The 16,910-nt window shown below is 41.5% G+C and overlaps 1 protein-coding gene across 1 annotated transcript; it reads left to right on the forward strand.

Annotated features, from left to right (window-relative positions):
- The first annotated feature begins 4,315 nt into the window (after positions 1–4,315).
- lzts1 (leucine zipper, putative tumor suppressor 1) lies at positions 4,316–8,362 on the forward strand. The gene is made up of 5 exons (XM_030786526.1): positions 4,316–4,654; positions 5,729–6,550; positions 6,887–7,078; positions 7,466–7,660; positions 7,775–8,362. Exons 1-5 carry the CDS (start codon positions 4,316–4,318, stop codon positions 8,360–8,362), a joined length of 2,136 nt encoding a protein of 711 aa, XP_030642386.1.
- The last annotated feature ends 8,548 nt before the right edge of the window (positions 8,363–16,910 follow it).

Below are 16,910 nucleotides of genomic sequence, written 5' to 3' on the forward strand. Positions count from 1 at the left end.
TAATTCGTGCAGAAAAAGGCCTCTGAAACAATGTGATTTCACAGTATTTGAAGGGTCATTTCCAGAGTGATCCTTTTTTTTTTGACTTGTAAGCGGGACACTGAAGGACAAACACATAATCCGTATGAACAGCCACATAGAGAAAGAGAAAGTGAGAGAGAGAGAGAGAGAGAGTGAGAGAGAGAGAGATACTGTGTGCAATGTCAATATGCTCTTGAGAAGGGTCCTTAGCTGGTCATTTATTTTTAGGGGTGCAAATGTAACATCGAGGCAGAATAAATGCACTAACGCATTGAACCTAACACAAAGAGAGCACACTTCAGTGGACAAAGCGAGAGAACAGGGTGAGGGGGGGGGGGGGGGGGGGGGGCGATCTCTTCCCTTCCTTGGTTTTGGAGGTGAGATGGTTGTTTGGTGTGGGTGCAGGGCAGTTTAAAGAGGAGGAGGAGTTACAAAGTGAAGTGCAAAGAGAGACACGTGTCAATGTAGTTTTTTTTTTTTTCAGACAATCTTGCTTCATCTCCCCTGAATAAAGGCAACGTAATTATGTAAAATTAATACATATTATTATTATTATTATATTTGCAGCTTGTATTGTAAACCTAACAAAACATGACTCATTTTCAGGTTTAGACTTGTGAAACTAAACAAAAGATGTTTAATATCCATTATGTTATATGTCTAATGTTTCAACATGCAGACCAAAGTTACAAACGTGGAATGTGCGTGTGTGTGAGAGAGAGAGAGAGAGAGAGAGAGAGAGAGAAAGAGAAAGAGAAAGAGGCAGGGGGAGAGAAAGCAAGTGGGTGTGTGCATGTGTGTGTGTGTGTGTGTGTGTGTATGAGAGTGAGTGACAGAGGGTGTAGAGAAGCCCATTGTGAGGGGTACTGAGTTAATCACTTTAGCGGCACACGTCTTTTGTAAAGAAGCATAATGTTCTCTATACCCTTCTCTTGCCCTGGGGAGTCAGAGGTCCTGTCGCCTGGCAACATTTATATGTCAGTTATTCCAAAAAAAAAAAAAAAAAAAAAAGTAGAGGGAACTGAACAGAGAAGCTCCGCCCCTTTGCATGGTATCCTCGGGTCTGTTGGCAGTTTGATGTATTCAGTGGCTGGTTCACTCAAGGACACACGCTCACACACACACACACACAACCACTCTCTCTCTCTCTCTCAAAACACATTTCGCGCCTGTCTTGTCTAAAAAGACGTCCAGGGGACAACGGAGAGGACTTGCTGTCCACACACTCAGCCAATGGAATAGTTTTCTCTTTGCCGTAAGTCTTACTCTATCATGCACAGTTTTTTTTGTTGTTGTTGTTGTACCATCAGAATTGTGATCTTAACTTGAACTAAGACCTAAAGTTTTTTTTGTTTTGTTTTGTTTTGGTTTGGGTTGGGTTTTTTTTTGACCAGCCAGACTAACTTGTCAGGCTGTTTACCTGGACCACATGACTGGGCCGTTTTGCACGTGGAAAAACAGGAGCAATGTATAAATGCCAAGCTGCAGATCTGCTCTCTGTTATCATAATATCTAGGAAAGAAACATGCAATAACGACCATAACAATAACCTATGTTCATGTCATGCATTCTATAGGATTTTTTTACGGTCATTTGTCAGCTTGCTATTGCAATGGAATCATGCATGAATCATGCAATTTTCTCTTAGTGCTATGAACTGGTAGGTCAAATTGATACGCGAGAAGTAGCCTATATATCTTATTGTCACAGTCTGTTTTTGTGTGGAAATTAAAAATCATGCAATCTGTCCCGTTCAAGAGCGTGATGTGAATGAATTGAAACCATTATCGTTAATTCATTTTCATTGCAGTCATTACAATAGCCATATAATCAGTACACGCTGCCCTTGTTCTATATGCTTCTGGACACAGCGCTCTTAAACAAAGGGTCTGATGGGTTCGTTTTCCATTGGAGGAAATTTGCCTGAGGGGGGGCGTGAGGCGTTGAGTTGGGGGGGGGGGGGGGTGTATGGGCTGGCAGCTCTCAGTGTGGCAAGTTAGTCCACGCTTCCCTGTGAACAGATGTTGTAACACAGATCATAGCAAAAAAATAAATAAATAAAAAAGAGAAGGGGGGAGAGAGAGAGAGAGAGAGAGAGAGAGACAAAGTGCGCCGCATATTATTAAAACTGCGGTTGTCTGCAAAAAAAAAAAAGAAAGAAAGAAACATGGTCTTTGAACAGATGCGCTAATAGCAGATTATCAGCGTATAACAACTTTTTATTGGGTCATTTATTCATTATTTTGCAATGTCTTCAACACTGACAGGGACACATGGAGATACCTTATGGCAATTTGTAAACAACAATTTCTTTTTTTTTTTTTTTTTTTACCTCCATGTGTCCCAGCCTCTAGGGCTCCCGTGTATTACAATGAGATTCAATAGGATAGAAAGGGATGTGAGATTATCTGATTATCTTCATTATGCCTTGACCATGTGTCCTAGGATAACAGAAGATATGCTCTTCCACAGTTATCAGTTCAGTAACTGGACAAGGCTTTTTTTTCCTGCATCTGGAGATTATTTTAAGTTTACTGGAGGGTGCTTGTTATTGTGTGTGTGATATTTGTATTACTGTAGGATAAGCTTTTAATACATAGAGAATCGTATTAATCTCCGTTACACAAAGACACATGCTCACAGTTCTTTTGTTCGTATAGACCATGCACTGTGTATTTGATCAGCCTTGCAGGAGGCAGGGGGGGTAAGGGGTGCAGATGGATAGCACATCATTTTGCTATTTAGGATACGTAATGTATGCTTTTCAACTGGGGGGGGCCCAGGTGGGCTACGACACGCATAAAGACGGACTGATTAGCTAGCAAGAGATTCACGGCACTGATTCAGATGATTGACAGGGCCGGGGGCGGGGGGGGGGGGGTCCCACATTTCCCCAGAGGATTTCTTGAACAACATATCATGAACGCTGACATATGGGGCCACAGACACCATGTTATATTTCTGCATGTGGCTCAACTGGTCTTTTCATTCAGAGGAAATCGATAGTTTGATTAGCACTGATATGCTAACTATGCTCTGTGCTCTTACTACAAAACAGAGAGACAAACTGTTTTTAAACATTATGTGTTTATGTCCACGCAGACTAGTTTGGATGGTGGTTTGTGGCTGTGTTAATAGCGATGTCTGAACAGAATATTCTCTATTCAATTTTTGTCATAGGAAAAAGGGTCACAGTTCACGTGTGACCCTGTGTGGGGTTTTTTTTTTTTCCTTTTTAGTTAATAAATGGCTTGGAGTCAACGTATTTTGCAATATAAGTAATAAGCATAAAGCTTGTGCAAATAGACTTTTTATTGTCAAAAATCTGGACTGACCACTCCTCTATTTTATGATTTTCTGCTTCCGCTAAAACACCTGGCACCTCAGTCTGTTCTGTTTAAAAAAGTCAAGCCATTGTTCATCACACTAACTAGGTTTATTGCTAATAGGGCTGTGCCTGTTTATTGTGTTCTTTGATTACACACAGAAACTCAATTAGGGGTGGCCAGATTGAAAATGGGCTATAACAGATAGTAATTCCTGAGTGAGGTTCACAGGGAATGCTGCTATGAGTGTCCAGGAAAAACAAAATGTTGCAATGTTCAAAGCTCAACTAACCAGTTTCTGTTGTCTTTCCTGCTGTAATTTTGGCAGGATTAGAGTCTGAGGCATAAAGGTGTGTCAAAAAAAAAAAATGTATTTGCAGTTGGGCTGGTTTTCGGATCTGATGATAACGGTGAGAAGACAGTTGAGGGATTTGACTCTTTCGCTAACAGAAAGGGGAAGGGACAGGTACTTGTGCTAGCATGCCTCCAAAGTGGCTTTGGGTAGAAAAAAAAAAAGGAATCCCAGGTACAGCCGTCTGGGTTTACTGCCTTATCTCCCCTCTGTGCAAGGTGTGGAGACATGGTTCCTGTTTGCTTGATGTAACGGTCTTGAGGAGAGCAAATACACGAATACGCAAACAGACACATGCAAACACACAGAGGGCATCTGTTTCATTAAAAAAAAAAAACTAAATACAAAAGATAAATAAAGTCCTTTTTTATATGTAATCAGTATCTGGGCTGTACGTTAACTGAAAGACAAGAGCGTTTCGCAATAATCCTCATGCTCACGTTTTCTTTACTTTTTTTTTTTTTTTTTTTTTCAGGATTGCCTAGTGAGAACAGGAAGGATTTCTTCTTAAGGCTATGAATCCATTCAACACGTCTCCCTCCTCAGTCGAAGCACTCCGTAATTGTGCAGCTGCTGACGTCACACCCACCTGCTCTCTTCTAATGTCCTGGGAATCATGGGTAGTGTCAGCAGTTTGATATCAGGACACAGTCTCCATAGCAAACACTGCAGAGCCTCACAGCACAAACTCAAAAAAGGACACCATTTAAAAAAAACGGGCCTACTAAGGTATGGCTTTTCTCAGGACACCAGTGCGACCAACAACAACTCCAAAGCCATCTTCCAGTCTGGCAAGAATGACGACTTCTTTTACATAAAGGTCAGCAATAACAAGCCCCATGTTAGTCAACACAGAAACAGCACGCTGGAAGAACCGGAGGGAGGAACAGACGACCTGAACGCACGGAGAGGAACTCCTCCAGAGCTGGTTCCTCTTTCTGGAAAGCTGGAGAAGGTGAGACATATACATTTGTGGAGAGAGACAGAGAGAGAGAAAAAATGTTTGTGTGTGTGTGTGTGTGTGTGTGTGTTTCAGACTTCAGCAAAATGGTAATTATGTCAGCCTGGGTTAAGGGCAGCTTGTTCTACTGCCAAATGAATGCGTGACAAGAGTATTTATTTATGTATTTATTTATTTACTTATTCTGCACTGCATGAGGGACATGTAGGGATAACAGCGGAACACATAACGTCTCGCACATACAGCATATCAAAAAAATTGCATAACACAAATATGGCTCGTGACCTACTTTTGACGATATTTGCGCTCAAAAGCAAACAGCAGTCAAGTACAGTGGATGTCAAATCAGTGCCCAGTAAGCCCAAAGCCTCTCGCTAAGGGCTTAGTGTTGTCTGATCCATTTAATTAAGCCTTGAGATTGACGAGGTAAGAATGCCTTGATCTCTTGAGGGTCTTGGTCCAGTGACAGAGTTATGCAAGTGGCTGTATCTCAAAAGCCTGCTTTATGAGGACCTGATCCAGAGCAAAGAGCCTGCTCATCCTTTAGCCATGAAGTCACAGAACAGGAATGCTGAATCGGCTTGTGCAGCCCCTCACGCCTCGGTGACACACATTATTAATATCTGAGCGGAGAGTCATCCATCTTCTCCCGGGCAGGACAGAAGGCAAGAAGATGACTTGAGGAAAAAGAAAAAAAAAAAAAAAGAAGGAAGGAAAAGTGGAAAAGATATAAAGAGAGAGACAGAGAGGATTGGGGGATAGAATTCTAAACTTGTGTACTGCCGTGTCGCTGTCAGATTCTTACACTGATGTAGACATCATGGTGGCCACACAGGAAAGTGATGAAGTAGTAGGCCCGTGTCGAATTATAATGATATATTATGGTAAAATAACACATATTTAATAAGTAATCTCATACTCATGACGGAACGCTGGGCGTTGTTTTTTCTCTTAATCGTTTATGTCCGCGGTCAAAACCGGCACAAATTGGACGAATATGTCACGTTTACGTCCATAATGTTTGTCTTCATGTTTTTGTTTGGTTTTCTCCTTTTTTTTTCCCATCAGAATGCAGAGAAGCTTTTGATCCGGCCCACTGCCTTTAAGCCTGTGCTTCCTAGGAGTACCAGTTCTTCCATGGAGACCCATAACAACCTGAACCAGATCATAGGCGTCAGCCTCAACTCCAAAGAGCCGAGCGATCCCAAACAAGAAGCCGGCTCCGCGACTCTCTCCGACTCAGGCCGCAACTCGATGTCCAGTCTTCCGACCCACAGCACGAGTGGCAGCAGTCAGATGGACAACCTCAGCACTTCCACGGGTCACTTAGTGAGGCACGGGGGCTCGGCCCAAAACATGGGTTTGGCCCAGCAACAACACAGCAGCGTGAATGGGGCAGGTGGGAACAGCGGATCCGGCTGGATGACTGGAACTAGTGGATCAAACGGGATCAATGGGACGAACTGGATCAATGGTACTTGTGGATCTAACGGGACAGCAAGCTCCAGTGCAAAGTCTGTTGGTTTGCTCGGAGAGAGTGTGACCTCAGCAATGAGCCTAAACAGGGATACGACAACTGCTGTGGTGCCTGTCTCTCTGACTGAGCCCCAGATTAGCATGTTCTCCAAACCACAGGAGCTGTTTTCGGAACCAGGACCAACGGACCCTACGACATCAGGTGGCTGCGTCCGGTCACCGATCTCCATGGATGAGTCACTGATCCAGCAGCTGGAGAGGAAGCTTCTGGAAAGGGAGTCAGAGTTGGCGGAGCTGCAGACGACCTTCGAGGAGAAGGAGTCTGACACGTGCCAGCTGTTTGAGGAGAAGCAACGTTACTGTGCGGAAGAGATGGAGGGACTCAAACAACGTTGCTCCACCAAGCTCCGTCAGGTCAGTTACGCAAGCTCTGTGCTGAGGAGTCAAGTTGACCAGTGATTTACAGTTTACATTATGAAAATGCCTGACAATATTTGTGAAACATCTATAAAAATAAATGAAATTACTGTTTTGAGCATCGCAACCTGTAAAAACATTCACGAATGATCCAATGTGACTGAAGTTAATTCACTTACAGGGTAAAACCCCAAGAGATGCAACATAGCTTTCGAAGCTGTCTGATGCAAGACAATGTGTTTGGATTTTTAGACTTATTACCTAGGCAGCCAAGCAAACACTAGCGATGCAAGTAATAAACAAGCAAACCTTAAATGACAGTGCTTCTGTCAGGTGTCCCAGAGGGCCCTGAGAGCCCAGCAGCTCCTACAGCTCCAAGTCATCCAGCTTCAGCAGGACAAAGAGCGGCTACAGGAGGAGGTGGATCAGCTGACCAGGGACAAGGAGGCTGCTGAGAGCAAGCTAAGAAACTGCGAGCGCCAGCAGACACAGCTAGCACCAACACTGGAGGAAACTCAATGGGAGGTCAGAAAAATTTAATGAAGACAAATTTAACATTTCATTGGTGTAGTATATAGCGGTGGAAGCTAACCGAACTCGCGGAGAGCTACCCTCAGTTCCAACTTGTTTCCCACACACAAGATTCAGTTGCTCAATGTCTTGTGTTTCTAGAACTAGAACTAGGTTCTTTTAAAGGTCGTTCTGGCTGGAAGATCAATAAACCCTGAGAATGTTTGACAACCCTAAGTACATAAAATATGAATTTAAGGTTTGTTTATGCTTATATGTAACAACTGTTAATAAACACATTGATAATTGAGTACATCTGAAGGCATTTCTCTGCACAGAATCTATAAAAAGTGTGAGTCAAAGGTTACTCCATCTGTAACTGCAATGTGTTTTTGTTTATAGGTGTGCCAGAAGTCAGGTGAGATCTCCTTGCTGAAGCAACAGCTGAAAGACTCACAAGCAGATGCAGGACACAAGCTGAGTGAGATTGTCAGCCTCAAAGCTTCGCTCAGAGATGTCAGGAGTAAAATGGAGGAACTGGAACAGAAAAACAAAGAGCAGGAGGAAGGTCTCCGCGCTCGCAGCACTGAGGCTGAGGTACCTGTCCACTTGAAAGTTCATTTGTGATTGTTGCAAAAATCTCAGTTGTCACCTTGCCTACGTTTGATTTTTGGGTATTTTCATTGAAACTTTATTTGATCTTTACCTCAGGTTTGCCAGAATGAACTTCAGAGAAAGAAGAATGAAGCAGACCTCTTAAGAGAGAAGGTTGGTACACTAGAAATGGATATCAAGAACATGAAGCAGGATCTAGCCGTGGCAAAAGACGAACAACTTAAATTGCTGAACATGAGAGCTAAGCTAGAGGAAGAACGATTGCAACTACAAATTAGCCGAGCCAAAATGGAAGTCCATGGGAGTGGCAAAGCCAAAATGGCTGATCAGGAGGGATCAGCTGAGAACAGGAACCCAAACCAGAGTGAACAATCAGTGGATACAGATGCCCTAAAGAGGGAAGTGGAGAGACTAAGAGGAGAACTAAGAGAAGAGAAACAAAAGAAAGACAAGATGATGAGCAGCTTCCAACATGAGAGGCAAACATGGAATAAGGAGAAGGACAAAGTAATAAGGTACCAGAAGCAGTTGCAGTATAACTACTTGCAGATGCACAGAAAGAACCGGGACCTAGAGAAGATCCTACAAGAACTGACCGTAGAGATGGACAAGAGAACAGAGCTCGATATAGACGTGCACAGTTCTAAGTTTCACTATGAAGACATTGTTGCCACGGAAATATGAGGTCACAATGTGTTGGCAGTGTCACTTTGTCATAATCACCACAGAGACCCTTACAGGATTACTCACTATAATGTCATGGTTGCCATAGAGATACAAGGTCAGGAATGGGAGCAGATTCCATTATGATTCCATTATCACTGCTGAGATATGAGTTCACAGATATGGAGGTTCAGATTGAGCATAGAACAGCTTTACTATGATGGTATTTCAGCCACGGACATGAGAGGACACCACGGAATTTCACTAATCAGTTGTAATATATATATATATATATACATATATATATATATATTTGTAACATGAGGGTAAAAGAAAAAAGACACATTACACATTAGACACATGTCACACATTATATCAATGTTTCAAGATGAAACTGTTGTTAGCGGAGCTGCTGATTCATTTGAACACTGGTACGGAATTGGGAGTAAGTCCGGTGTGTCAAGACCAACTCAAAAGTCTTAAGATTTATTTTTTCTAAGACAACCTAAGATGCCTTTCTACAAAGATATCAGAGTGACAGAACCATTCAGAGGTTAACAAACATTTGGCCATTTTCAAAGCAGTTTCAGTCTTTTTAAAAGATGCTCTGGGACTTTGTCCCTGACTAGCATGACATGCCAAGACTACGTGCATCTCTAAACTCTCTGAAACCCATCATCACAACATGCATTATCACTGCACAGGGAGCTTAAGAGTCAAAGAGATAAGAGGAGAACCAGCCATGTTTGGAGGAAAATCAAAAAGCCTTGCAAAATCAACAACAACGACAAAAAAAACACGTTGACACACTAAAGATTAAGCCCTAAACTGCATTAAATACAATTTGGTATGTACAACATGTAAACACCACTAAGAACCTAATGGAAGAAATGAAATGAGAAGCAGCGATGTGTTGAATGTAAAAGTATTAAAGAAAAGTATTCCAAAAATACAAAAAAAAAAAAAAAAACAGAGGGGATACTTCTTTTCAACGCCGTGACACTCAGAGCACTGGAGAGCGGAGAGGACTGTCTCTAGACACAGCCTAATTTAAAAGCTACGAGTCATTCTTCAACAGTCTTGCTTGCACAAAAAAAAAAAAAAAAACACTACAGAAACTGTCCTACTGCTGCAAATCAATCATATGTACGCTACAGACTGTCTATGTCTTTGTGCATTCTTTTAGTATAAAATGTTATGGTCGTACTCATTCATAATTAATCCTCAAACTATTTTGTATAGGAAATTTCAATTATGCTTTGCTTACTAGACACGACACGCGTAGTGGACGGTAAAAGCCGACGTCACGATGGTTTGAAACATATCCCAGAGGTAACACGGAATAGCCTTGTTGGTATCCATCGACAAGCCTTTCGGATATTTATTACCGCATGTTTAAGAAAGATATTTCCAAAGCAATTTTACAACTGAGCACTTGAACACAATGAATGAATACCAGTGAAGTTCACTATTTGGGAACATATGTGTTTTGCACATAAAAACACTGATACCCTCATAACTTGATGTGCCTAGAGTTACACTATAATGATAGTTACAGGGTTGTCTTTCTCTGTGATAATAATACAGTCAATACTTGGATGGAGATGTCATATGAGTTAAACGTCTCTGGGAACATGAGTGAGTGTGTGTGTGTGTGTGTGTGTGTGTGTGTGTTTGTGTGTGTGTGTGAGTGAGTGCGCGCACGCATTGCGCACACTAGTGCACTCCTTTGACTGACAGGTTAACGGAATACCGCTGGGAGGCATTTTTTTAACAGAGCGCTAAACAAAGAGACAAACACCATATGCACATCATCTATAGAAACACATTAATACTCAGTTACAAAGAGAGCTCTTAGTAGTACAATGCAGTCATTTTGTTGTTGTTGATGTTGTTATTGTTGTTGTTTGGTTGTGATCAAACAAGTGAACAAAGAACTTTCTCATTTCCCCCCTATGCACCTGCATTGAACAGAATATGCTAAAAAGGTCTTCCCTTAGAATGTATCTTCCAAAGCCTCCAAAATAATCTGCTTTCCAATTGTATGCCTGAATTCCTCACATGTATGTTTCATTTTTTGTACAGATTAACATAACAGATTAACATAATAACAACATATTTCTTGCCGCTGAGAGTTTGACGGATTATGCGAAACGGGAAAGTGTAACTGCAGTGTAAAAACAACTCTGAATGCTAATGATATTTTTTTTTTTCTGAATGTACAACACTTAAGCCAAATACAACGCTAAGTCACAATGAGTCTTGGTGCCGGCTGTACAACACCCCTTCGAGTGGTCTAACTACTAAACTGACGGGAGGATTGTGGAAAAAAAGGATTAAATTATCTTTTTCGTCTACTGGAGATACATCAAGCCTGAAAATGAGTCCAAAACCCATTACATGCTGTTGCCTGCTAAAAAAATAAATAAATACTCAAGAGCTTCCTCGAGTTAAGAATCCATTCGCCGAGAGTCCAAATTGAGCGCGTCTCTGCTGCCTTCCATAGCTGTTAAAACTAATTTCCTCCTGAGAACATCACAGAAGTCCAGATGATCACAGATAATCACATGAATGAACGGGGATGTGGGTTTCGGAGGAAGTCACAGATGCAGTTTTGATTTATTGTGTGTATTTACTGTACAGTTTCTATTTATTTTGAATAAATGTATGAACCCTTTTGAACGACTGCCGTGCTGTTTGCGTGCTGGTGGTCTTTCGCGTGTTGTCACTCGTGCTTCTGAATGATGCTTTCATTTGAAGAGTCTTAAAGTCTTACAACATACACTGTAAATTTCTGGATACGGAGAGACTCTGTGCCTATGGATAGAAAGCCAAATACGTCATTTTGAAAAAAACATAATTACCCATACCCATAAATACCCAATTACCCATCATTAATCTAATACTCGTAATTCTCTTCCTTTCAGACACACACACACAAAGAGAGAGAGAGGGAGAGAGCAAAAGACAGAGACAGTGAGAGAGAGCAAAAGAGAGAGAGAGAGAGAGAGACTAATCTAATTTAATATGAACACTACACCCTCAAAAATCACTTGCAATGAAAGGTCAGATACACTTAGAGTCAATAATGCACACAGTCTACAATGTGGCAACACATCCTCCCAAAATCCACAAACATAATATATATATATATATATATATACATACACACAAAATAAACAAAACAAAAAAGTAAACAAACAACAAATCAACCAACCAACACACAAACAGCTCACACAAAGTCTTTACAAAATAAATAAATTTTTTTAAAAAACCCAGACAGAACCACAGACCCGTATATCTAAATGATATTCTTCATATCGACTGTCTGTGTCAGTTTTGGTCTGGGGGGCAAGCTGCGATGTTTTATGTAGCAGACAGCAGCTCTGCAGCCTGACTGCACAGCAGGTGAATGGGCTTGTATAAATCCTCAGCATGATAATGGGACAGAGGCCCGCTGGGACGGCCGATGTCCAGCCGATAAGCAGGCACGTGCTGTTTTACATACATTATCCCCAACGGCGGGTCAACACATGCACATACGTCAACAAGCAGTCAAAAGAGGCAGCCAATTACTGCTCCTTCAAAGTCACCAGACTGAACATCCAAGAGGCTTTGTTAGATTTTTGTTTGTTTTTTTTTCTCAACACTTATCAACGGTTTATTAGAGAATGATGAGTCGTATTCTGTGAGAGAAAAGATACTTGATGTCTTAAATGTGGCAGTCTATATTTTTGCGACAGCTGCTGGGTTTTAAGGTCGTAACTTGTCAGGTGAATGTAAATGAAGGGAAAGATTTGGTGGAACCGTTGGCTGTGAGTTGGGAAAAACTGGCAGGTTGTTTGCTTGTTTGTTTTTTCTGCTTTTTTGCATCAAACTAAATGAACATGGCTTTTTTCGGGGGGGGGGGGGGGTTCTTTGTTTGTCTGGACTTGTCTCAGGTCTCAGTGTGGAAGGAGAGAGAGAGAGAGAGAAAGAGAGAAAAGGATGCTTGTTAGCTTTCAAAACCAAAAAAAAAAAAATCTGATTCCTCCCCCTCACCAAAGAGCTGACACATTACACCCCCACTCATCTTTCCCTCCTTTCCCACATGCATCGCTTTTCTCCTTTCATTCATACACACACACACACACACACACACAGGCACAGGCACAGTCACAAGGCAGCAAGTCTCCCATCAGGCATGGTGACAGTTATCAGCTCTATAGCACACCATTGCCCCAGCATGCTAATCCTTTGGCCCCCAGAGAATACCAAGTAATGACTCAGACTCCTCTTTCTCTCCTCCTCCCCCCCTCTCTCTCCCTCTCCCTCTCTCTCTCTCTCTCCCTCTCCCTCTCTCTCTCTCTCTCTCTCTCTCTCTCCTCTCTCTCTCTCTCCCTCTCTCTCTCTCTTTATTCCTCATATGTTCTTTCTTTAAACTTCCTAATCTCTCCTTCACTTTGTGACACTCTATCTCTTTCACCACACGGCCCATCCCGACTAAGTCTTATCATATTTGTCTCTTTTTTCTCCCTCTCTCAGTTCATCTCTCATCTTCCTCTTTCCTCTCTCTCTCTCTCTCTCTCGCTCAGGGAAAGATAAGTGTGTCCATTACATTCTCTTCCGGCTGGCACCATTCTGTCACTCTTTCCTCCACTCTGTTATTTGAGGGTATTTAACATGCAATGAAGAGGCATTCATCATTGAGAGCCTTTTATCTCAATAGTACTTGTTTTAATGACACTTAAGTATCACTTGAATTTTCTCTTTTTGGACATTTTGTTCTGTCTGTCTGTCTGTCCATCCTCTGATTGTTACCAAGGCATACTGAGCAAGTTATTTCCTTGCCAAGCACTTCATATTATTCATGCATTTTTAAGCAATGAATAACAGGACACCTTAAAAAAAAAACAAATTAATGTGTATTACAGGCTTAACGTGTATCCTTGAGTTTTAATTAACTTTGAGTAACCATATTATTATCTTCTTGTTTCCTTTTACTTTTGGCTTGGTTTTAAAGCATCTGGCAATCTGTGTAAGTCAGAGATAAAGATAATATGGGTATACATTTGAAAAAACATTTGATGATAATGTAAAGGTGTACTGAACTGAATTTGGGGGATGGCCTTAAAAATGCATAAATAGCCATTTGTCAACATTAGCAGCCTTAAAAGAAATATTTTATCCGTATAACACTTTTGCCATGAATTCAGGCGTAAAGAATACCTAGGCTGATATCTCAGTGAGCAAGCCTAAGGCGACATTGAGGAGAAGAAAAAAGAATCCCTTTGGCTGAAATAGTACGAAAGATTTGAAGTATCAGGTCTCGTGAGGAGTAGCTCATATTCATCTCGCTGACACCAGACCGTTAGAGTCGTGTAGGGTTTAATATTCTTTCGAAAGGAGTGAAGTCGCAGAAATATCTGGGCGAAAAAGGGTACATCTCAGGGCATTCGTTAGATAGGGCAGAGAATAGCTAGGCCTATTACTTTCTGGTGTTATTGTCAGTCGTCATAAAGCCCCTTAATGACCGCGAGATCTAAAGGCCGTTAGATCTCTGTTCGTAATTCAAGGCTCGGTCTCAATAAGGTTACTTGACTATATTTGTAGACAGACAGAGTGCTCTACCCACTGGAACACAATATTCTGTTTTCAAAGTCTTGAATTATGTAGGTCTTATGAGATCGATACGGATAGAAATTACTCACCTTTGGATGAGCTTTTCGGTTCACTCCACTCAATAAAACCCATTTTCCAGAAGACACTTCACCATCACTTCTACAGAGCAATATTAATTATTTTTCTCTCCAAGACAACTGTGTCAAAGGGACTGAAGACATGAACTCTCTCTCTCTCCCCAAATTATCTGTCTACAGCACAATATGTAGTGTAGGTCTATCTCTATAAAGCGGTATAACTGTGTAGCTGTCACGCTACCTACAAACATTACATAATGAGCGACAGAATATAACTAGCTTATAAATCACGAGATTGTAGAACATTACCTCAGATGTTCAACAATTCGCGTCCAGCAGTTGTTTAAAAAAATGATCACATTACAAACTTATGTCAAAAAATACTGTAAGTCTCAGCTATGCTGCCACCACCATACATGTGTGTATACAAAAATTCACACTTTTTGTTCATCTGCTGTCTCGGATCATTGTCGCAACTGAAACCATCTTAACCTCGTCGTCCACCCCAGAGTTGTCCTTTGAAGAAGTCGCCCTCTTGTGGTAACAGTGCAGTTACACGCAACCCCCACCACTCATCCCCCACCCCCCGCCAGCTTTGTATAGTTCAATGTCGCCATCTGGTGAATACCTCACCAAACCTTTGGCGCTCCTTTGGCTAGGAAATGATCACACAGGCATAAAGTTCATCGCGCAGGGAGCCGCCAGTAAAGACAGACAAGTGAAACCAGATGAAGAAACAATTCATTTTTATTTCCAAAAATAACAAAAATCCAAAATCAGTCTTAAACTACAGTAATCAAACTGCAGCCACAGCTGCATGGTATGACTAATAATGACGACTTAATAGAGATAAGGAGCAGTTTGTACTGTTTGTACTCGTTAACGAAGTGTGTGAGATTGTGTGTGTGTGTGTGTGTGTGTGTGTGTGTGTGTGTGTGTGTGTGTGTGTGTGTGTGTGTGTGTGTGAGAGAGAGAGAGTTCTGGGGTTAGAACCGCAGCAACAGTGATACCAATGTGATAACAATGCCTGTGTTACTAACTTCACTGCACGGCTGGATTATGAAAAATTCCTTGTGAAATTAATGTGAAATGCTCGTTTCGCTTGGTTTATTAACTTACACTACATGCAGTTCACAGGATCCGACTCTACATGATTTTTCCTCGGTGAACGAGCAAGAACTGTAACCTCATGTCAGATCAAACATAATTTATAATTTCTCGAGCTCTCCAGCAGGGGTCCACACTGGACCGCTGTTACATAGTCCTGTTCACCTCCGTTTTGTAGCAAGTCTCCGTGTGTATTTGCAGCATTTGAATGGCTCGGTCGTGCTCATAAACTCTTATACGTCTCTTCGTCATCTGTCGTTTTCAGCTAAAGTCACTTAAATCATAACAGGTCTCATAGCGTTGAAGCGATGGCAAATAACCAAGACGTGAAAGTAAAGAGAGCACTGCAGAGCATGACAAAGCCAGTCATTTAAACACAGGCAATTCACGTATCTCGCATAACTGTCTCATACTGCTTTGTTGTACAAAGTGTTATCTTTAACTAATCTCTAAAACCCCCAGCAGTCCACCCTAGGCCTACACGCATGGGCCCCATTTTATGTGCTCATTTTAGTTTTTAACCATCGACCGACTCAGTAAGTTCTGTCATCACAGAGGGAGTGACAGTCAGTCCTCTCTCTTAGCTTCACTTGACCCTGTGTGGTACACTGTTCCGGACACATGAGACGGATTATACTAATATCGAGACAAAAATTAGCCACTCTAATCTACTCACAGTATCAGCATTACTTTGTGAGTGTATTCCTTTATCTCAGAATCACTCTGGTCTCTCTTTCTCTTTCTCTCTCTCTCTCTCTCTCTCTCTCGCTCTCTTTCTCTCTGTCTTGCTGTGTTCATTGATCATGCATGCAGAAATTCAACATGACCTTACAGTCTCTACGTTCTGAATTCTCTCTCATAAATACAGCTTCCACAAGCCCAACAAGCTCATTTTTTTTAAGCTTTCAGCAAGGTCGCCATGGTTACATATGGCTGGAGGAGGAGGAAAAAAAAAAAAAAAGGATAAACACAAAAACATAATCACACACTCAATTAACCCTCTCCATTTTGGCATCGCTTCGGCCAATCAGAAAGCAGACGTAACATCCATAATGAAAAACTTCTGCTGTTGTTTGGGGAGAAAAAACAAAAAAACTGGAACTGCATCACATCATTAGAAAAAAATTCTTACTTGTGAAGGTGCATTCACTGTAACTTATCCTTACATTTATGCTTTTATCTGTCTGACGTAAGCGATGCATTTAATTATAATCGATTATATGTAATTACTTATAATTATAATGTGAGTCAACTATGTGAATGAAGCAGGGAGCCTGCTGTTGCTCTGACACTTCCTCTTGTGCCTTGTAGACACAAGTCTTCCTCTGTTTCAAAGCCATGTGGTGAGGCATTCTGAGGCCCGGTAATCCACCACCAATAATCCACCACCGATCAGTGAACGGGTCACATGTGTGTGTGTGTGTGTGTGTGTGTGTGTTCCGTCTATTGGGGGGAGGAGTAGAGATTAGCCAAGGCTGGCACTAATTAAATACTTAGCTGAGTCGTGAGCCCCGAACGGCCTGACTACAAACTCCCTACGTTTTTTGTGTGGCCTTATTCAAAAGCCCCCAAAATAATTCAAAAGGCACAGAAAGCCATTTAAGATGTTTCATTCATCTCTCGGACTCTAGACATAATCGCACACAAAAAAAAGGCTTGTTATCATTTAAATGTGCCATTTTACAAAAGTCCTAAAGCCAAAGGTTTTCAAGTAAAGCGAGGACATATCATCCTTTATTTGGAGTACCTATTAAGCACTGTTTCAACACATAATTCGTTTGAAG

The sequence above is a fragment of the Chanos chanos genome, chromosome 1 (assembly GCF_902362185.1).
Source record: "Chanos chanos chromosome 1, fChaCha1.1, whole genome shotgun sequence".
In the NCBI taxonomy this organism is placed as follows: Eukaryota; Metazoa; Chordata; class Actinopteri; order Gonorynchiformes; family Chanidae; genus Chanos; species Chanos chanos.

Excerpts from the sequence above, each read along its gene's own strand:
- lzts1 (XM_030786526.1), top strand. The coding sequence starts at position 4,316 with ATGGGTAGTGTCAGCAGTTTGATATCAGGACACAGTCTCCATAGCAAA. Across the intron at positions 4,655-5,728 it reads TTTCTGGAAAGCTGGAGAAG|AATGCAGAGAAGCTTTTGAT; the intron begins GTGAGACATATA and ends TTTTCCCATCAG. Across the intron at positions 7,079-7,465 it reads TGGAGGAAACTCAATGGGAG|GTGTGCCAGAAGTCAGGTGA; the intron begins GTCAGAAAAATT and ends TTTTGTTTATAG.